Raw genomic sequence first — 22770 nt, 5'->3', positions numbered from 1 at the left:
TAATTACTCTTAGCATACTCAGGCCTCAGTATTTTTCCCCCTTACTCCTATTCCCTACACATCAAGCTGATTTAAAATTTGTCTTTGAAAACAACAGGCTGCTGGATATCCTCCATCTGCTGCTCTCATCCATTCTCCATCCTGCTCTGAGACCCGGGAGGATGACCTTTATAGACTACATCCCCTGCTCCCCTGCTCTCTCTCTGGGCTTGGCCAATGAGAGGCCAATGGGCAGCACCCCCAGGAGACTGGTGAACGGGGGGCAGAAGTGGAGGGGGTTCGAACCCTCTGGCTGCCTCACTGATGGCTGCAGTTCAGCAGCTGCTGTGTCCCTCCACCAAAACCGCTGTCACCTGGTCTCCTCCAGCTGTACATCTTGCCAGATTCTAGCAACAGCTCCTTCAGACCTTGGAGCAGTGGTAGCTTCTCCCGTTGCTGCCCCTGCTCAGATGCTTCCTTATCCTTTGCTGGATTCCCTTGACCTTGCCCACATCTTTGTAACCATCCTTTATTAAACTTCATTTCCCACTGGGACACTGACTGATGCAAGCAATAATACAAAAATCAGAAACTCAAATGCATGGAATTTTGTATGATCAAGTACAGAAGACATATTACTATTATCATACCTATGATTAGGTATAATAGGTGCATATTAGAAGGTTTTGAAGAAATTTTTAAATTTTTTGGCAGTTAGCCAATATCCAAAGGTAGCAGACTTGCATTTTTTTATATTGTAAAATATTTATCTTTATTATTTTTTTCTTTAATTTTTGATTGAGGGCACATTGGTTTATAACATTATCTCAATTTCAGGGGTACGTCACTATATATTTCAATTTCTGTGTAGACTACGTCATCTTACGTTTTAAAAAACATACCTGTACATCAATCTTCCTCTTTCTCTTGCATTCATTCGCCCCCATTCACCGTTCTCAAAAGCATCTTTAGCTGCTGCTACTGCCTTGTCAACATCCACCAAAGAGGCATAAGACACTTTGCATATTGTCTATTTCAAGTAAAAATAGGTTATAAGTTATTTACATAGAGAGAAATATAAGTATGCTTCTTAGAATTAATGTTACATTATAAAATCCACAGAATTTTATGATGGAGAAATCAATACATCCAGTAACACAGGAAAGAAAAACAAACAATTTTAACATGAAAATTATGAGTCTAAAATTTGGTACTTCTCATGCCACACCACAATATGGAAAGACACCTTTAGGAAAACTATAACTATTCTAGTGCCTTACGGAAGCTGAATTTCTTGCCATGAGCTTGTGAAGTCTGCAAACTTTTTCCACATATAGCTTCATGTGGAGATGTGCCTCTGATGTGTATAGATGTAGCTATCCATCTAAATTTATCATAAATATTCGTTCCATAAAATGGGCTACTATAGTTAACAGCAGCCAATACCGGAATTGAACAGTTGAAAGAAATGCATGAAGTACATTTGTATTAAGTACTTGGAGGAAGACTGAAAGAATAAAGTAACTTCTTAAGACTGTCTGTTTGACAACTGTGTATAAACTAAAAAGCCATGGCCAGTGGTCACTACGCACACTAAGTAATTACTCACAGATCCATCTGTTGGGTTGATAGTGTCGTAAGTCTTTCCATCATCGGCATCTGTGAACTGTCCATTTATGAAACACTGATATGGCATTTTTACTGTCATTTTATTGACCTCTTTTGAAACCTAAGAAAGAGAATTATATTCATAGATTCAACGGGTTTCTGTGGTTATGCATCTGATACCAAATAGTAATAAAGAAGCTTTTTCACTAACGCAGAGAGAGAAGTTAAGTCAACAGGATTCTAGGTCCTACTGTCCAGAAAAGACAAGCATGTATAAGATGTGACCCTCACGATGCTCAGATTGGCCACTGAGGCAGGAGGTTAGCATTGGTGATGACCGACGTGCTCAAAGCTGGGCTTTACGAAGATCTGGTTTTCTTCCTTACCCAGATGAATGATAACTCAAGACCTCCGGATAATGAAACATCTCCATCTAGAGGCGGTATCTATGGAGTGCAGCCATTGCTTTCACTGAAAGCCTTGAAATCGCGTTTGTCAATAGGTTTGCTTTTTACACCGGTGCCATTTTAAGTTTTCTTTCCTTCTGTTCTTCCCCATTTTCACTTTCTCTCTCTTACATATGTGTTGCCTAGATTGTAGTCTCTGCTATTAGCTAACAAGTGAATACAGGTTAGTCCATTAACCTCTGTGAACCTCAGTTGTTTCAACAATAACATATGATACCTGCTTCTTACAGCTATTAAGAGGAATAATTGAGATAATATATGCGAAAGAGCATTATTAAAATAAAATTCCATATTGTTGGTGCAAGGTATTAAAAAGGAAATTTAATGATTTAAAAAATTATTTCATATAGAGAAATTGATGATACTTAAAAAAGAAACAAAAAATCGAGAGAGGGTATCTTGCCTCATCTCATACCAAGTACTCATGTTCCATGAAATATTTCCATTGTGTTTACATAGGATATAATGAAGGGAAGTTCACCTGAATTGATGTGTTCAGTCCCTGCATATAACCCAGTTTTCTAAACCCATCATTCTGGGAATACGCTACGTGTCTTACGTGTATTATCTAATCTGATTCTCTCAACAACCCTATGAGGAGGATGTTATTATTCTCCCATTTAAGGTATGAGGAAACTGAGGCTTAGAGGAGTTAACTAACTTGCCAAAGGTCACACAGCTAGCAAGCAGCGTTACTCGGATTCAAATCTAGGTTGGTCTGCCTCCAAAATTCATGATCTTAACCCGATGGCGCTAAACTGCTTTCCAAATTTACCTAACTTTTATTAAAAACAAATGGATGAGAAGCACTTCTGAAATAGTAGATTAAGGACCTCTGAAAATTCTCACCTTCATAAAAGCAATGAGAACACTAGAAAATATTGTCAAAATCATTTTTCTCATAACTCTGTAAATTAATCAAAGGATTGCAAGAATTCATTTATTCAAGAAAAACAGATGAATTTCTGTAAGACCAGTGAGCTTTGTGGCATATTAATTTGCCCTATACCCATCTCTCTCTTGACAGCTCTGCAGTAACTTCAAAATCAACATCTTTGCAACGATCGTAGCTGTGAAAACGAGCAGCCTATTAGCCACCAGAGGGGGAAAAGCGGGTCTGGAGCTCTCTCAAAGACTCATCCCAGAGAGTTATTACGATTTGGCATGGCAGTGTCCTGAAAAGCTGCATCCTCAGGGCTTGTCTTTATTAGCCCTGACTCAGAGCTTGCAGCACAATCAGCTCTATCCCTAGGGCATTCGTCCAAAATAATCAGTGGTGACTGTTTAACATTGCAGCTGCCTGAGGCACTAACACCAAGTGAGGCTAACAAATGGGTGATGAAAGAAATGAAAAGGAAAAATGGGCATGAGATATCCATAGGAAGCTTTAAAGAAGCTCTGACATATTCCTGGGACTCTAGAAGGCCAACATATGTGCAGGGCTTGTGCATGTGCCCAGGAAAGACCTAAGAAAGCCCTAATCTCTTAGCTCTGGCTGACCTGAGTCTCTGTGCAAGCAGGAAGTGTGTGAAGATTAAGGCGGAGTTGTGAACATCCTGCTGGAGCTTTAAAGGTATACTCCAACACACCATGAGTCCCACAGTAAAGGCTGGGAGACTTATCTGTTCAAGGAATTTAAGGAAATCTATGCCCAATCATTAGCTGACCACTAAGTTAACCAAGCAGAGACTTCAAGGGTGGTAAACAACAAACAATAAGGCTTTACAGAATTAGTCCAAGAAAGTCACTAAATAGAGAAAAAGCAACAATAACAACCAGCAACAACAACAATCTCTGTGAAGGTAGGGGGGATCTGATTTCCAGAGCTGCCATATTCTATTATTTAAAATGGCTAGTTTTCAACAAAAGATAACAAGACATGCAAAGGAACAGGAAAGAATGACCCATACACAATGGAAAAAGAGCAGTCAGTAGAAACCATCCCTGAAGAAGCCTAGACATTGGATTTATTAGACAAAGATTTTAATAAGCTTTTATAAATATGTTCAGAGAACTAAAGGAAACTACATCCAAAGAATTAAAGGAAAGTAAGAGAACAACGTCTCATCAAACAGAGAATATCAACAAACAGATAAGAATTATAAAAAAAAGAACCAAATAGAAACTCTGGAGTTGAAAAGTGCAATAACTGAAATTAAAAAAATTCACTAGAGGGGCTCAAAAGTAGATTCAAGGGGGCAGAAGAAAGAATTAGCAAACTAGACAATAGGTCAATAGAGATATCCAGTTTGAGAAACAGGAAAGAAAAAGAATAAAGAAAAATGAAGAGACACGCAGAGGCTGCAGGGACACCATCAAATATACCCACACATGCATAATAGGAGTCCCAGAAGGAGAGGAGAGGTGGAAAGGGCAGAAAGAATATTTGAAGAAATAATGGCTGAAAATGCCCCCAATTTGATTAAAAAAATTAATCTGCACATCCAAGAAGCTCATCAAACTCCGAGTAGGATGAACTCAGAGAGATGCATCCTAGGCACATCATGATAAAATGGACAAAGGACAAAGACAAAGAGGGAATCTTGAAAGCAGCAAGAGAGAAGCAACTCACTACATAAAAGGGATCCTCAGTAAAATCAACAGTTGACTTATCCTCAGAAACCATGGAGGCCAGAAGGCAATAGGATGACATCTTCAAAGTGCTAAAAGAAAAAGACTGTCAACCGAAAATCCCATCTGCAGCAAAAATACCCTCGAAGAACAAAGGAGAAATTAAATCATTCCCAAATGAACCAAAACTGAAAGAACTGTTAGCACATTGCCCTTCAAAAACACTAAAAGCCGTCCTTCAGGCTGAAATGAAAGAACACTAGACGGTAACTTAAATCTTCATGAAGACGTAAGGAGCACTGAGAAAGGTAAACAAAGGGTTTTTTTGTTTTTGAAATGTATTTTTGTTTTTAATGCTTTTCTTCCCCTATCTGATTTAAAAGACAACTGCGTAAAGCAGTAATTATAAAAATATATTGGCAGGCTTATAATGTATAAATATGTAATTTGTAGGACAATAATAGCACAGATAAGCGGGTAGGGAGCAAAGCTATATTGCAGCAAAGTTTTTCTATACTATTGGTATTAAGTTGGTATTAATCTGAACTAGAATGTCTTGAGCGAAAATGTCCATTGTAATCCTCAAGGCAACCACTGAGAAAATAACTAAGAATATACGGTAAGGAAACCATGAGGGATTGAACTGGCATACCAGACGATAGCCATTTAACACAAAAGAAAGCAGCAAAGGAGTAGAGGAGCAAAAAAAAAAGGCATTAATCAAGACATATAGGAGCACAAGTGGCAAAAGAACAAACAGATGAATTGGACTTAATCAAATTTTAAAATGAGTGTCAAAAGACGCTATCAAAAAAGCGAAAAGAAAGCACATAGAATGGGAGAAAATATTTACAAGTCATAAAACTAATTAGGGTCTAACATCCGAAATATACAAAGGCCTCTTACAACTCAATAATTAATAACACAAATGTCCCAATTAAAAAATGGGCAAAGGATTTGAATAGACATTTCTCCAAAGAAGATATACAAATGACAAATAAGTGCATGAAAAGATGCTCATCATTAGTCATTAGGGAAACATAAATCAAAACCACAAAGAGATACCACTTCACACCCACTAGGACAGCTAAAATAGAAAAGACAGGCAATAGCAAATGTTGATGAGGACACGGAGAAACTGGAACCTTCTTACATTGCTAGTAGGATTGTAAAATGGTATAGCCACGTTGGAAAATAGTTTGGTAGTTCCTCAAAAAGTTAAACATAGAGTTACCATATGACTCATTGATTCTACTCCTAGATATATACCCAAGAGAACTGAGAACATATGTTCACACAAAAAATTATACATGAATTTTCATAGAAGCATTATTTATAATAGCCAAAATGTGGAAACAAACTGAATGCACGTCAACTGAGGAATGGATAAACAAAATGTGGTGTGGCGACACAATGGAACATTATTTGGCCTGGAAAAGGAGTGGAGTGATAAATATACTCTGCAACATGGATGAACCTTGAACACATTATGCTAAGCGAAAGAAGCCAGGTGCAAAAGGCCACATGTTATATAATTCCATTTATATGAAATGTCTAGAATAGACAAGTCCATAGAGACAGAAAGTAAACTAGTGGTTGTCAGGGGCTGGGGGCTGGGGGAGGAGAGCAGAGAATGATGGCCAATGGATACAGGGTTTCTTTTTGGGGTGATATAAACGTTTCATAATCAGATGGGGTGATGATTGCACAACTGTGAATATAGTAACAACAGCTAAATTGTACATTTTAAAAGGGTGAATTTTATGGTATCTGAATTATATCTCAATAAAACTGTTATTTTAAAAAGGTTATAAATGTAAAAACAAACGGATGAAAGGCACAGAATCTTTCTGTAGTATATGGACCTTAATGATGCAGGTTTTAAACACCATGGAAAAGCTTACATAATCCACCACTAGCTCTGCTTCTCGATCTTCTCCTCTCAGTTTCCTCACGACTTTTTGGATGAAGTCTTCGAACTTGGTGGCCATATAGACATCTTCACTCTGTAACTGAAGCCCACCACATTTCTGTCTGATCTCTTCCACCAGCCTTAAAGTAAGAACCAGCTCATGTTACTTACATTTTCTAAAGGGTTGAGGGGAACGGTATGATTACATTTGTCAAGTTGCTTTGAAATAAGACTTATGTCACATGCCTATATACATCCTATGATAATAGAGAAATTGATAAGACTGGGAGGAAAAAAATTAAAAACCTGTTTAGAAGAACAGTGGCAATTTTTTCTGTTTTTAACTTTATACATGACTAAAAATAAAAGAAATCAAGGGAAAAACATTTTAATTACTTGCAAGCAAGATAATAAGGGGCACATAAAATTCCTTTCCTTTCAAATGTACTCAAAGAATAAGAAATAAAGGAAATTTCCTGACTGTAAAGATTATGAGAAACAAAAGTCATATTGTAGAATATTTTCTCTAGATCATGTATAAGAATAAAACAAACATTTGTTTGTATGACATGGTTAATATAGGTACTAATTAGAATCAGCCAATAAGTCAACATAATTTTTGGAGTCTTTTCCAATCCTTTGATTTTTTACTGTTGATTTTTCAAATTACAGCTGTTATTTGACATTTCCTGAATAGCACTGGTGTACTAGATACAGCATAGAAAGCCTACCACAGTTGTCGTTCAGTCATTTATTCTCTGAAAGACATAAGGTGCCTTGGTAGTTCAAGATAATAGCATTAGATGCTTATGCTGAGTCATACAGTCCAACAGGAAATGGGTAATTCCTGTAGGAATATCTAGCTAGCAAAAAAAATCACATTAAAACTACAGTATTGGGGGCTAGCCCCGTGGCCAAGTGGTTAAGTCTGCAAGCTCTGCTTCAGTGGCCCAGGGTTTTGTTGGTTCGGATCCTGGGCACGGACATGGCACCGCTCATTAGCCCATGCTGAGGTGGCATCCCACATGCCACCACTAGAAGGACCCACAATTAAAAATACACAACTACGTACTGGAGGACTTTGGGGAGAAGGAAAAATAAAATCTTTTAAAAGTACAGTATTGACATCCTTAGTTGAGCAAATTAGAAGTTTCTAGGAACTCAAGAATCATAGCTGAGAAATGTGTAATTTGAGGAACCAACACTCTTGACTTCTGACAATGATATTTGCTCTTGAAATGATCATTTTTGATTACTGGAATAAAAAAGCTTCATGAGGGGCCGGCCTGGTAGTGTAGTGGTTAAGTTCACACACTCTGTTTGGCAGCTCAGGGCTCGTAGGTTCAGATCCTGGGCCTGGATCTACAAACCGCTCATTAAGCCATGCTGTGGAGGCATCCCACATACAAAATAGAAGACGATTGGTGCAGATGTTAGCTCAGGGACAATCTTCCTCACCAAAAAGAAAAAAAAAGCTCCATGAATGAAGGGACTTTGTCTTGCTCATGACTATATCCCCCATGTAAAAAACTGTTCCTGACATGTAGTCAGTGTTCAACAAATTTTGTTAAATAAATGAGTGAATAATAAATAAACAGAATATTCACCCAGAACACTTGCTTTGTTGAAAAGGAGGATTATGTCAAGCGGAGTAAGATTCTTCACCTTGTTTAATTAGTGAACGGCCATAGTGTGGCCCTCAAAGAAAAAAACACCTCTGCAAGACTCTCCAGTATTAGGATCCTGGTACACTCTTTGTGCCATGGTGGGGTGAGGGAGGTTCAGGACTTTCAACTTGCTGTGACCTTCTGTAGAGAAATTCTGACTATAGGGTGTGCAAGTATCCTGATAATTCTCATTCTAGATATATCATCCTGGGTAATTTGGGAGGACAAGAAAAAAGGATTTGGGGGAAGTGTAATCAGTGTCAGGTATCTTTCTGGATCAGACTATATAGGAAATTCCTGATTAACATTCTCACTCAGAGCTCCCCAATTCCAATGTCATATTGGAGGAAAATCAACTAAGAAATATAAAGACAAAGTTTTAAAAGAAACAAACAAGTAGAAGGGCTGGTTTTCTAGGTAGATAGTAAATATGAAAACAACCCCTAGGGGGCCAGCCCAGTGGTGTGGCGGTTAAGTTCGTATGCTCCGCTTTGGCGGCTCAGGGTTCGCCTCTTCGGATCCTGGGTGTGGACCTACCCAGTGCTTATCAGCCATGCTGTGACAGGCGTCCCACATATAAAGTAGAAGAAGATGGGCACAGATGTTAGCTCAGGGCCAATCTTCCTCAGCAAAAAAAGGAGGATTGGCAGCAGATGTTAGCTCAGGGCTAATCTTCCTCAAAAAAAACTCCTAGCTAGCAACAAAGAGAAGGGAACAAATATATGAGTTTGACCATGGAAACTAACAAACCAAAAATGATGAAGAAAAGAGAAATAGAGTAGATGGTTAGGACAGAGGGATAACGTCCAGAAGAAAGGATTTGGATTTGACTGTCAAAGCCAAAGTCAAAATCCCTGGTGGAGGGGTGTGGGTCAACAGGGGGTGGTTTTACCTGACAACATCCATTGAGCTTGCTCCAGATTTAAAGAAGTCTGTTGAGTCTTCAATAACAGGGACGTTGCTTAAAATTCCAGCCCAGATGACCTACATGAGGGAAACTTTTATGAGGGAAGCGCCATGTAGACACTGTGGCAGAGACGAGCTAGCTCCTCAGCAAACCTCTCTTCCTCATCTTGGATACATGGCTTGAGGACGCTTCTCAGCATCTCTTCAAGTTAGACGCAGCCGTGTGACTGACTTCCGTCAATCAATATGAGTGTAAGTGACCTGCACTCCCAGTGTTGGCCCATGAAACACCTTCCTCATACCATTCTCCATGCTCTTGTGCCCTTGTTGGCTGTCTGGTGTGACCAGTGTGACCTTGAAGATAGCAGAGCTTGGGTCCCTAAATGACTCCACCCCTCATCCTCATGTTCCAGCTTCACCCTTAACCCCTAGACCCACCTAGAACTGCCTTGCATAATTTATGTGAGTGAGAACTAAATCTGCATATATATTTTGGGGTTGATTTCCTATCGTAGCTAATTAAAAAAAGAGGAAATAAAGTTCCATCCCCACAGGACTGATGGTACCAGTTACAAAAATGCCTGAGTTTTCCAAGGTAAGAGGAATAAAAAGGACATAAAATGTTCACCTTAATGGTCTCTGCCACCTTCACCTCCTCGGCTGTAAGTTCCAGCACTGATGTCTCTCCCCCTGAGAAGTACTGAGAGGCAGGAATCATTTTTCCATCTTCAAGCTGCAGATTTCTTACCATCAGCTACAAAATAGCAACAAAACAAGCAGAAGAATTGAGGATTAGGACAATTCAAAAGCGAGGTTGGTGGGGGGAGAAGTCTCATATATATTACATGGGTATAAGGACCAGCTTATTTGGAAAATACAAAAATATGGATTAAATCACCATCATGTGTAAAAGAACTGAAATGACATATTAATAAAGGCAGCAAAAGGGAAAGTTAAGCCTAGGGGTAGATACATCTCAAAATAGGTGATAAGGGGCTGGCCCCGTGGCCGAGTGGTTAAGTTCGCGCGCTCCACTGCAGGCAGCCCAGTGTTTTGTTGGTTCGAATCCTGGGCGTGGACATGGCCCTGCTCATCAGACCACGCTGAGGCAGTGTCCCACATGGCACAACTAGGACCCACAACGAAGAATATACAACTATGCACCGGGGGGCTTTGGGGAGAAAAAGGAAAAAAATAAAATCTTAAAAAAAAAAAATAGGTGATAAGCCCCTGAAAAATTGACATTTGGATGTAGGTGTTTGGACTAAAACCTACCATATCTACTCTTACTACAACGACTGCCATTATTTGCACATTTACTCTGTGCTCAACACTTACGCACAGGGCACCGGGCTAAATGTGTATGTATGTGCTGAAATATCTTATTTAATCTCATAAATCCTGGTGGAGGCAGGTGCACTGTTATCCCCATTTTAATGATGAGGAAATGGAGGCTCAATGAGGTTAAGTAATTTGCCCAATGCCACACAGCTAGTGAGAAACAGAGCTAGGGTCAGAACCCAGAACTAGCTGGACTCAGAAGCCTACAATCTCAACAGCTGATGTACCTCGAGAGCTACCAGAAAGTAGCTGTAAGTGGTAAATTCCATTTTTGTTTTCTTCATTGGGAAGTTGCCCAAGGGCACACTGAGGCCCAGAGCCCATACTCCCAAGTACAGGCCATGTGGGTGGGCAGCTGCCTCAGGAAGCAAAGGCAATGAGCCTCTGAAGATGGCCATATACATCTCACTCGATCCTCCCAGACTCTGGCCGTGGGAAGGCAGACAGACAGGATTACTCTCCCTGTTTTACAGACAAGGAAACTGAGGCTCAGAGGGGAGAAGCATCCTGCCCCAGAGCAGCAAGAGGCAGAGCGGGGATTCACATCCTCTTTCCCGACTAAACCCCAAACTCTGTCTACTGTACGGCAAGCAGACGGCGCAGGTCCTTGGGGTCCATCCTGAGGAGCCTTGTTCTCATCAAGGCACAGAGAGCCAGCTCATTCCCAGAGAGAAATGGGGCACAGACATCTCGTGCCTCCCACATCCCAATGCAAAGCCAGATTACCTTGTGAAAGCTATGCCCTTAATAACTTGGGTTATTGAAGGAAACCAAAAAGTTACTTTATAGATGACCATCTCGAACACTCACTGCTTTTCCATCGTTACCAAAAAGAACAAGTCCATTTTTGGTAACAAGACCAGGCTTCTTGGCACCTTTAATTTCCAGCGGTTCTCCAGGAGGCACGGAGCCGTTCAGTAGTGATGAGCCATAGAAAGTGACCATCTAATAAAGAGATCAAAGCCAGATGGGGAAATGAGGACGGCTGTCCACAGGGTGTGTGCGAGCAGCACTCCCTGCAGGAAAGCCGAAGTTGGGATGATCCCTTATGGTAAAACTGGGACACCCCAACGTGAGAGACGATACCAAGCATCTGTAGAAATGACACAAAGCAAGAGAGAGTCTGTGAACGTGTGATTGAAGAGTTTAAAAAAATGCCCCACATCGGGTGACATGAATATACGTTTATCGTTTATTCACATTGACACAAAGGGGAATGAGATCAAAAGCTCTGCCGGACTTTGCAGCCTGAAGGTGGGGTTTGTGGAGGAGGTTGGTGGGTCCGAGAGGGCAGATGCAGAGCAGGAAACAGACATTACAATGCAAAGCGATACACGATGGGAAGTACAGGGTGCTGTGGGGGTCAGTTCCTGGAAACAGACCGGCCCCAGACTGTAACCAAGAGAGCTGCACACCAATTGATTTGGTATTATAATTATTATTATAATTCTATGACTATTAGCTATCATTTATTGAGCACTATGAGAGTCAACATTTATTTACTTATTCTATGCTAAGGACACAGGACTTAAATAAATTAACATGTATTAACTCATTTAATCTTCCCAATAGCCCACAACCTATAAAGGAGGTCCTATTATTAGTCTCATTTTACAGTGAGGAAACCAAGGCACCCAATAGTTCAGTCACCTGCCCAAGGTTACATAGCAAATAGTGGCAGAGCCGGAATTTTAATGGGAACATTCTGGCTTCAGATCCCACACTCTTAACCACTGCACTAAACGTCGCCCCTTGGTCCTTCATCAATCCCACATATTTTTATTGGCACCTAACATGCACTGAGAACCCTGCTTAAGTGCTGAGATTATCAAGACAATAACACGAAGCCCTTGCCCCCAAGGGGTTCATAGTCTACTGGGGAAAGAGGGATGGATAAAGAGGCATTTACAATATATAATATGCTATGCCAGAGGTAGGCAGGGTGTTGGAATAGAGAGAATGGACACCCAACCCTGTCAGACTGGGTGTGTGAGGTCAGAAACCTTCCTAGAAGAGGTGAAACCCAAGAATCTGATTTGATTTGGGATTCCCCAGGGATTAGAAGGCCCGCCTTCCCTGCCTCATCTCGCCCCATGCCTCTCACACCTGCTGCTCACACCTGAGGCTCCACTTGATTGAACTCTCTGCGAGTCCTGACTGCGTGATACACTCTGTCTCCGGGTCTTCGGCTCTGTCTCATTCTCCACCTGTTGACCTCTTCTCAAAGAGCAAAGCGGTCAGCTTTTCTAGGAGGCCTTTCCCAACACACCTGAGCCTGGGCCTCAAGGATAGCATTTGTCTTACTGTATTACGAGTGTTTATTCTCTTTTCTGCTTTCTCCATAAAACTGCAGCCTCCCTGAGAGTGGAGGCTGTGCCTAGTGTTGGCTTCACAGCAAACGCTCGATCCATGCTAAGTAAAGAGGAGGATGTTTTCTTTTAGGGCGTCACCTATACCTAGAATCACAGGCCCTCCTCATGCCCAAGGGAAGAACCAGAGGAAGCCTAGACTTACATATAATACCTTTTACAAACATGACATGAAAAAAAAAAATTGGTCCCTACAACATACCTGTCCATTTATCTCTGTCCAAGCTCCAGGCACTTTATCATGACCTCGGATCCAGTTGTGTAAAACTTCAGCAGACTGATCCCAAGAAATCTAGAAACACACGAAGCACAGGCTGAACTTCCTAACGCTGCGAGTCTCAAAGGCAACAGAAGATTTCTCTCCATCAGTGGCAGAGGTGGGGAGGGGTAGGGCAGGCTGGCTCGGAGACCTACTTTTGGTGAGGAGATGGTACGTTGGGAAGTACTTAAAGGTAGCAGGCCATGAACTTTGAGATGCATCATTGAGTCAATATAGATACCTCAGCATTTTCCTTCTTCTGGATACCTTCGTATGTTGCCCCTTCTTCTGGCTGGGGAATACGAGGAGCTTTGCCATCAGCTATGAGTTGGACAGCTTCCACCTAAAGCCAAAAATGTTACCAGTGTTACAGCCCAATGGTCAATGATGGCATGGTCTGTTTAACTGAAGTTTCTGTTTAACAGAATTACATCATATAATCTGTCCAGAGAGTGAGACTTTGATAATAACTGCCATTTCTTTAGATCCATCTATGTGCCAGGTGGTGTGGTAGCTACTGGTTGTAAAATGTCCCTTGCAACATCACAGCAATCTGCAAGGTGGATATGATGATTCTTATCTTACAGATGAGGAAACTGAGGCTTAGAAAAGTTAAACAACTAGCTCAAATCACCGAGAGTTTGTAGGCGTCAGAAGCAGAATCCCCATCCAGGTCTATCCACTGCTGATGTCAAGCCTGTACTCTTAAAAATGATCTCCTTGTTTGTTTAAACAAATTTCAACCTCACCATGGTAACTCAGTGGAAAGCTCAGGAATATATTGTAAAAGTCATTGTGGGTTATTGCTGCTCATCATGATAATTCTAGAAAGTGATCCGTGGTCATATTTAAGGAATTCAACTTGCTTTCTAGTTTAGGACACCTGGAATAAAAAAATGCCAAAATCTATCCACGAGTTTGATTGTCTTTGGGATGTGTCCTGCGGTCCCTTCCGTGTCACATTTATGTTTGCCTTGAGTTGAGAGCCTGTCTCCTTCACTGGAGGCCTAGGTGAGCTCAAGTTCTGAGTTTTCTCTCTCAGTATTCACTGCTGACCAACCTCCCGGAGATGGAGGAAGCCACGTGGGAACAGGGTCAATTCCACCCACTTCTGGCTATAATATCATCAGGTACAGGATCCGGGCTTGAGCAAATGCCCCTGAACACACAAAGTACTATTTTGATTGTAATTATCACTGTGAGCACGAATTGTGTGCCACATTTACACAAATGTCATTTAATTGTCACAATAACCCTATAAATCAGGCAGTATTATCCACATTTTATAGATGAGGGAACCAAGGCTAAAGAGGCTAAGTGACTTACCATCGTCACACAACAAAGTGGTAGAATGAGACCTTTGGTGACACCAAAGCACTACCCTCTTAATCATTGCATGACACAAAGCACTGCTCTCCTCCCTCCCCGATCAATGGCCACTGCCCTATAGCATCTGACTGCCCATCTCTGTGTTGCTACTTCCACCATATCAAACTCTGGAAAACATTCAATGACACTGAAATGATCTTTCAAGATTTTTACAGCGAATATATTTTTACTTTGTAGTGTGCATGCTTTGAGCTTTTCATCCAGAGCACATCTGAATAAATAACGCAATGCCAGATTTCACCCTGTTACCTAGACTGATTTCAAATACTTTTGAAGGAAGTTCAAACGACATAGGAAAATTCCTTAAGATTCTATACACTTCTTTATGATTAGTCATTAGAAACAGGGGTGGAGATTCAAGTATTTGGTAGAATAAATAACAGTTGGATGGCTACTTCATCCATTTGATCACTGCTCTCAGGAGAACAAGTCAGCTTCGTAGACTAAGAAATCTTAAAGTTCAGATTTCCACCCTAAATATACCATCCTATTGGTAAATGCAAAATCTGATTTTGTTTTTCTGCTTTATGTTTTTCATAAGAACTCATATGAGCAAATTCTTAATAAAAGAAAAATATTTCCAAATCTTAAAAGTTTACTAAATTCTTCTTGATGGCATAAATATACTGACCATGGCCTTGATTCCTTCAGGAAAAAGAAATCGATTATAAAGTGCATCCACTGTATCATTGGGCTCGACATCACATGACCTCTGAAGAAGGATGGGTCCCGTGTCTAAACCATCGTCAGCCCAGAAAACAGAAAACCCAGCTTTCTTATCTCCCATAATTAGAGTCCTGTGAAAAGAGGAGTTTCAACTTAAAAGGTTGGTTAACTGTATCATAAAGTGATGAATTAGGGATACTTAAGCACAAGGTAGTTACCATGGAAAGTAGACAGTGAATGAAGCCACCATGAGAAATTAACAGTAGAGCTGGGAGATGTCAGCGCTCGTAAAAAGTGCTACTTAATGGTACTGCTATTTTACACATCCTCATTTCTGCAGTCTTTCTCGTTAACAGACACTAATGATTTAAAGTCTACTCAAAAAGGCTTTAGAGTCCATCATTACTACCACTCACTGACTCCCAGGTATTGGCTTTTTACTACAGCATCAAGTAATTTTGCCCACCCGGGTCCAATTCCTACACGGTAGTTGGCCCTGTATTAGGCAGAATTAGATAATGGAAGATAAAACGGAGGAAACTCAATGCAATGTGAAGAGGGGAACTGATTATTAATTTAGGTCATGTAATTCAGGTATAAGCATCACTTAGAGGTACAATTAGCTCGAGATTATCTACGTAAATTATGGTAAAATATGGCTGGTTAATTCAACTATTTGTATTTTGTTCTCCATAAAGCTTAGCCTATGAAAATGCTGGCCCTACAGGAGCTTATAATACATTCAATAAGCTGGATCTGTGGACAAATACAAATTAAAGCATATCAGAGAACAGGCTAATACAGACAGTATGAAGTGGTGGGTCAGCCATGCTCATGATCTAAATCATCTTTACTTCTCTGAGCTACTAACTGAGCAAGACCTAAATCAATCAACCAATCGCTCTTTTCAGAAATATTGAAGAATTAGTTGGCATTTTGTTATCAAGAGCCTTGAAAAAATTCACATACTTTGACCCAATGGTCCTGCATGTGGAAGTAATGTGAAATGAGAAAAAATACAAGTTTAAGTACAAAGATATCTACGACAGTATTATTTACTAAAGCAAAAAAGAAATCAATTCATGTAATCAGACTTTTAAATACAATGAAATTTTTTCATTACATTTGAACTAAGAGTAGATTTTCTGTGTATTCAGAAACTTGACACTGAGAGACAATCAGGGAGATGTGCAGGTGAAGCAGAGAAGGGAGAGAAAGGGGCTGGCCCTGTGGCGCAGCGGTTAAGTTCACACGTTCTGCTTTAGCAGCCTGGGGTTCACTGGTTTGGATCCTGGGTGCAGACCGACAGACCACTTATCAAGCCATGCTGTGGTAGGCATCCCACATATAAAGCAGAGGAAGATGGGCATGGATGTTAGCTCAGGGCCAGTCTTCCTCAGCAAAAAGAGGAGGATTGGCAGCAGATGTTAGCTCAGAGCTAATCTTCTTCATTAAAAAAAAAAAAAGAAGGGAGAGAAGGCTCAAAAGGCCCACCTCAACCCACACATAGTGTACCTATGATGGGTACCTACAAGTACCAGGCATTGTTCTTGATACCGGGAAATATGGCAATAAAAATGTTAGAGCACAGTGCCTTCTTCCCTGAAGAAAGTTGAATGGGAGAAGACAGACAATGAAGATCATTTCAGGAAATTCAGCATTGGCTGAAACATACTTGAGATGGTTAATGCAAAAAAAGTTCTGTAGTAAAATAAGTTTTAGGACACTATGTACTCAGATTCCCTCTTGGTGATTATCATGCTCATATTAAAGCACAATTTTAAGAAATCCTGTGATATAGAAATCCAGCATAAACCAAACTTGTCTGACCATAGAACCTTTGTCTGCTCAATGCCTCATTACGTCCAGTGAAGCCAGGACTCCATAGACTATTCTTGGGAAATGCTGTGCTGGATGCTGCGGTACATCGAGATCTCAGGGGAGTTCATGTAATAGTAGCAATCAATCAAGACCTCACAATTGTTCAAATGTACCTGGTTCCTTGATCACTTCGGGAAAAACAGAAAGATTATGGATGATACAAATAGGCCCATCTTTTCTGTTGTTAAAAAAACCTCACCAGTTGATAGCAGAGGCTCCTCTGTGCCTGGGAAGGATGGACGGGTGATAAATGATGGAACCGTGTTTGGGGCTGTCAATTACATCCATGGGGATGAATTGTGTGCAGAAGGGAAGCACGTTGAGCTCAGCACCCACGGATCTGTAGGCCTCTGCCACCTCCCTTATGGTCTTGCCTTTCACTCTCCATCTAGGGAACTTGAACACAGGGGTCCCATCTTTCTCGGCAGCCAAAGCTAAGCATGAAAGAGAAGATGATTTTCATTAAAAAAAATTTAGCCATAATTTTATATTGCTATGGATTCGCACATTGTAATTTTACAGCTTCATGAAACATTTAGAAATAAAACATGGTGAAGAATAATTTACATTCTGACCAGGATTTGACCTGTTATAATTTTATCATGATCTATCCATTTTTCTAAGGTGACTTTACCTCTATATCTAAGATAGAATATGTTTGAACTCAAAAGTTTGTGTCTAGATAACACTTTGAGATTTTAATCGAAGCTTTTTCTTTTTTAGATCAAAAATTGTACCTTAATTACTGATACAGCCATTTAAGGAATATAGCATTTTGCTTGTTTCTTTTTTAGACTTGGAGCCAAGTGCCAGGACATTACCACCTGAATGAGACACACTCAGCCTGTGGCACAGTTGGACAACCTTGAGTCCTGCCCACTCCCGTTTCCTGGGGGACGTCCCTTTTATCACAGGGCAAACTGTAGATCAGAGATGTTCTCCCTGCCCAACAGGCAGATCCCAACAGATAAAGGGAGAAGGTCGCTGAGCTGAGCTGAGCCTGTCTAGTTTCTTCTCCCAAATTCACCAATCAGATAAGTTAGAGGAGGAGAAGGGCCAAGGATGGAGAACACATGCTCCCCATAAGGGTTTTGCCATACTGGCGCAGATCCAAGGCTCTCTGCTGAGGAAAATGTTGTCCCTCCCTAAAGGAATGACTCCATCCTACCTCTGTGTGAAAATCCAACGGCCCTCCCAAGTGTAGACAGCACAAACCCATTTCTTTCCATAATAAAATATCATTCTTACTAACTATATACCTTACACTTTTAAGCATATATATTTATTTTTCATCAATAACAGAAAGCAACTACATTTTAGGCAATATCTAGAAACTTTAACTAAGGCTTTTCGCCTGCATTTTTTGGGGTTCCCTTTTCTTTCTCCCCATCCCATCGACATTCACTGGCTCCAGTTGGGATGATGCCTCCCCCCAAAAGCCTAAATTCTGAAAGACTCTGGCCATCAAGGTAACACCTTGATCAAAACATTTGGCAGCCTTTGACTGGAGACATGAACAGACATTTCTCCAAAGAAGATATACTGATGGCCAATAGGCACATGAAAAGATGCTCATCATCGCTGATCATCAGGGAAATGCAAATCAAAACTACACTAAGATATCACCTTACACCCGTTAGAATGACAAAAATATCTAAAACTAATAGCAACAAATGTTGGAGAGGTTGCGGAGAAAAAGGAACCCTCATACACTGCTGGTGGGAATGCAAACTGGTGCAGCCACTATGGAAAACAGTATGGAGATTCCTCAAAAAACTAAAAATAGAACTACCATACAATCCAGCCATCCCACTACTGGGTATTTATCCAAAGAGCCTGAAGTCAGCAATCCCAAAAGTCCTATGCACCCCAATGTTTATTGCAGCACTGTTTACAATAGCCAAGACGTGGAAGCAACCTAAGTGCCCATCAACAGACGAATGGATAAAGAAGATGTGGTACATATATACAATGGAATACTACTCAGCTGCAAAACAGAACAAAATCATTCCATTTGCAATAACATGGATGGACCTTGAGAGAATTATGTTAAGTGAAATAAGCCAGCGAGAGAAAGATAATCTGTGTATGACTCCACTCATATGAGGAATTTAAAATTATGGACCAAGAACAGTTTAGTGGATACCAGGGGAAAGGTGGGGTGGGGGGTGGGCACAAAGGGTGAAGTGGTGCACCTACAACATGACTGACAACATTAATGTACAATTGAAATTTCACAAGATTGTAACCTATCAATAACTCAATTAAAAAAAAATACATTTGTGCAAAAAAAAAAAAAAAAACATTTGGCAGCCTTTGAGAGACCAGTATAATAAATGTTCACAAAATGTACATGTTCAACAAACTGTAAACAACTCAAATGTCAGACGACAGAAAAATGGATAAATGGTGGTCAAAAAAATGTGGTGAAATTGAGAGACAATTGTGAAAAGTTAGACTGGAAAAGAAAAATGGGGTGGAAGAGTCTCAGAAGTCTTCATTTTAAAGTTACTCGACTGAGATGTGAGGCATCCAGGTGTTGCTCTCCCATATTGACTTTTGGCCACTCTGAGGCTGTTTTTGGCTGCTCTAGTTGACTATTCTGGCAACAAGAATAGTTAGCTGCTGTCATTATTGATGGCCTTTTAGGAACCAGGCACGGTACCGAGCACTTTACATGCATTATCTCATTTAATCCATGTGAGATGGGTACCGTTGAACTGAGCTTAGTGAGTTTAAGTAACTTGCCCAATGTCATGCAGCTAGTAAGTGGCAGAGTCAGAATTAATTCCATGACTCTAGAACATACCATATGCTGTACCATCTCCCAGGCTGTGCTATAAGTTGGGTTGGTATTTTTCCTTTCTTATGCCGGAAGCCCAAATGGCCATGACCAGTGGAAAAGGGGCCTGGTCCTGGGTGGGACCAGACACTAGGAAAGGTTCATTTCCCAGGACACACTCTGAAACGAGGTCTAAGAATCACGTTTGCAACTCTTCTGAAGTTCACATACATGGCAGAGACTGCTAGTTGCCCTGCTTCTTCCTTTAGCAAGGATTGCTCTCCTTGAGCTGAACACATAGCCACTGCAAATAAAATGTATATTTCTCAGCCTATCCTGAAAACAGATTTGGCCTGTGACTAAGTTTTAGTCAATGAGATACAAGTAGAAGTAATATGTGCAACTTCCGGATTACGTACTTAACGCAAAGCTTGCCCTCTGCTTCCCCTCTTTCCCTTCCTGCTTGCTGGAATGCAGATTTGATAGTTGGGGCTGAAGCAGCTACCCTGGACCACAAGATGGAAGCCCGGTGTTGATAATGGCAAAACAACAGATCGAAGGAGCCTGCATTGTAATAAGTACAGAGCTGTCACAACAGCTCTGATGGCCAACTCAGACTTGAGAAATGGACTTCCATCTTTCTGAAGCTAATATTATTTTGGGTCTCCCTGATTTGACTCCTAATCTGATATCACAAATATCAGTCCTCCCAAATGTCCACCATATAAAGTTGGTGGAATAGATAATAGTAGGACAGGCAGTTTCAGTCACAGGAATCTGTCCCCTTCTGCCTTTGGAGTCAGGTATGAATTCATGAGGCAGTTTCCCTCAGAATTCCCCAGGTTGGGATAACTTTTTTTGAAACAAAAATCATTTCTAAATGAAGTGATTAAGTTCACGTGCGTACGTGCTCTTGCCCCAACTTTTTTAGCTTGACTCCTGAAAAACAGTGTTAAAACATAATATCTTTAAAGTAGTAACAAGAATTAGGATAAACCCCGGAGGTGCTTTTTCTGAGAAAAAAGGTAAAATTTAGGGTTATCACAGATCATTGTTTTCCAACGAATGTGTTACACCATACCAGCCATATATGAAGATCCAAGTCATACGCCAAGACTTCGAGTCACCTGTTCTCATTCCCTACCTGTACTATTTGTAGACTATTTCTATCTCTGTGTCTTGCACCCTTTATCGACATAACAATAGCTTGCAACTCAGAATCCCACTGCAGTTCTGCTCTGAGGACCGCTATCTTCTTCACTCCACCTTAATAGCCAAGCAGCCACAGCTATAATTTGTTCTGAGATAAATGCATTCTTTATGACCCCATCTCAATTTCTGCTATCAGATGTGGCTTTCCCTTCATTCCATTGGCACTTCTGCATCAGACATTCTTCTAGATGTCTCAGAGCGCCTCTGGAAAGTCACAAATGTAATTCAGGAAAAATATATGCCTGGAAATTCCTCTGATGGCCCTCATGATTACCATGGAGGTAAGTGGAGAAACTTTTTTTTTTTTTTGGAGGAAGATTAGCCCTCAGCTAACTACTGCCAGTCCTCCTCTTTTTGCTGAGGAAGCCTGGCTCTGAGCTAACATCCGTGCCCATCTTCCTCTAGTTTATACGTGGGACGCCTACCACAGCATGGCCGCCAAGCAGTGCCATGTCCGCACCCGGGATCCGAACCAGCGAACCCCGGGCCGCCGAGAAACGGAACGTGCGAACTTAACCGCTGCGCCACCGGGCCGGCCCCGTGGAGAAACTCTTAAGGCAGGAGGGGCCCGCACCTTTGTCTTGGGATCCACAGAGAAGGAGGATTTTTGAGTCTGTAACCACCCATCAAATAGACTTGGCCTGAGAAGGCTTTCAACGGGCAGAGCGGATGTGTCCGAGCCCAGAGGGGAGGTGTGCAGTCTGGGACTTTGGGGCCCGTGGCAAAGAAGAGGAAGCACAGAAATACTAATGAGGGATGAGGGCTCTGAGCTGGGCCCCAGGCTGGATAGTTGAAAGGCCGGAGCAGAGTCCTTGATCCAGGTGTCTCAAGATACACTCACCCAGGGGGTCAGCTTTTCCATCCTTGTCTGGAACTGTGAACACGCCCACGACTCGGTGGCCCTCTTTGCAGAGGTGGCTGTAGACTTCCTGTCCAAAGAGGCTTTGACCAATGAGTGCCAACTTTAGCTTGTTTTTGAAATAAACCTGTGAAACAGTTCAATGATGACAGGTGTTGGCACGGATAGAAGACATATGGATAATAGACATTCTTTTTTCAATCATACAAGATGACTTGAGGACTACAAAAGGTGCAAAGGTCTATAAAATAAAATTTTTGTTGACATACACTGAATCCCGACTACATCATCTATAGACAGTAGTGAAAATAATTTCACATTTCAGTATTCATCATTTTCCCTTTTCTCTAATTCCCTTGATTATTCATTATAATTGTTGGGATTACATATATTTTTACAAGCCACTTCAACTCCTTAGTGAAATGAGGCCAGATGTTAACAAATAAGTGAAGGTTTCACAGTTAAGACGTGTTTAACTCTGAGCAAGATCTACTTCAATAAGATAATGCTTTTATGCACCTGCAATATAGAAATAAACCAGAGCACTGTTTAACCAAGAGCTTTAATAATGTTTTAAAGGCTTTGCTATATACTAGACACTATTCTATGCTTTCTCATATAGTCCATAATCCCAAAATCCTTGGTAAGTGGACTAAACTCATTTGACCTCAAAACTTGGACTGATCTAATGGAATGTTCCCAATAGCCCTTATAGTTTTCTTATAAGTTTGCACAAACTCAATTGGCTTCCAACCTGACCTGCATTGACATAATGCTATTTACAGTCTTTATAAAAATTATATGAATATTTATATGTTTTGCTGCAGAAAAATCAATGTGTTTGGTTACAGATACTGTCCCAGACCCGGCTGTGAATTGTATGTCATGTACTATCTATGTAC

General features: G+C 40.8%; 1 protein-coding gene across 2 annotated transcripts in view; it reads right to left on the bottom strand.

Annotated features, from left to right (window-relative positions):
* Positions 1 to 22770, bottom strand: part of ALDH1L2 (aldehyde dehydrogenase 1 family member L2) — a 60630-nt gene that overhangs the window by 31354 nt on the left and 6506 nt on the right. The window contains exons 2-12 of one of the 2 annotated variants that reach the window (XM_046646772.1): positions 21851 to 21995; positions 17215 to 17449; positions 15100 to 15265; positions 13321 to 13422; positions 13023 to 13112; positions 11262 to 11396; positions 9739 to 9864; positions 9097 to 9188; positions 6530 to 6677; positions 1589 to 1708; positions 882 to 1009 (exon numbers count right to left, since the gene is read on the bottom strand). In XM_046646772.1, the coding sequence (XP_046502728.1) occupies positions 882 to 1009; positions 1589 to 1708; positions 6530 to 6677; positions 9097 to 9188; positions 9739 to 9864; positions 11262 to 11396; positions 13023 to 13112; positions 13321 to 13422; positions 15100 to 15265; positions 17215 to 17449; positions 21851 to 21995 (1487 nt within the window). Of the gene's footprint in view, positions 1 to 881; positions 1010 to 1588; positions 1709 to 6529; positions 6678 to 9096; positions 9189 to 9738; positions 9865 to 11261; positions 11397 to 13022; positions 13113 to 13320; positions 13423 to 15099; positions 15266 to 17214; positions 17450 to 21850; positions 21996 to 22770 lie in introns of those variants that run through there. The other variant, XM_046646773.1, reaches the window with a different exon arrangement.

This window comes from Equus quagga, chromosome 19 (genome assembly GCF_021613505.1).
Source record: "Equus quagga isolate Etosha38 chromosome 19, UCLA_HA_Equagga_1.0, whole genome shotgun sequence".
In the NCBI taxonomy this organism is placed as follows: domain Eukaryota; kingdom Metazoa; phylum Chordata; class Mammalia; order Perissodactyla; family Equidae; genus Equus; species Equus quagga.
Note: the sequence above shows the minus strand (reverse complement) of the source record. Positions and strands in the feature narration are given on the sequence as shown.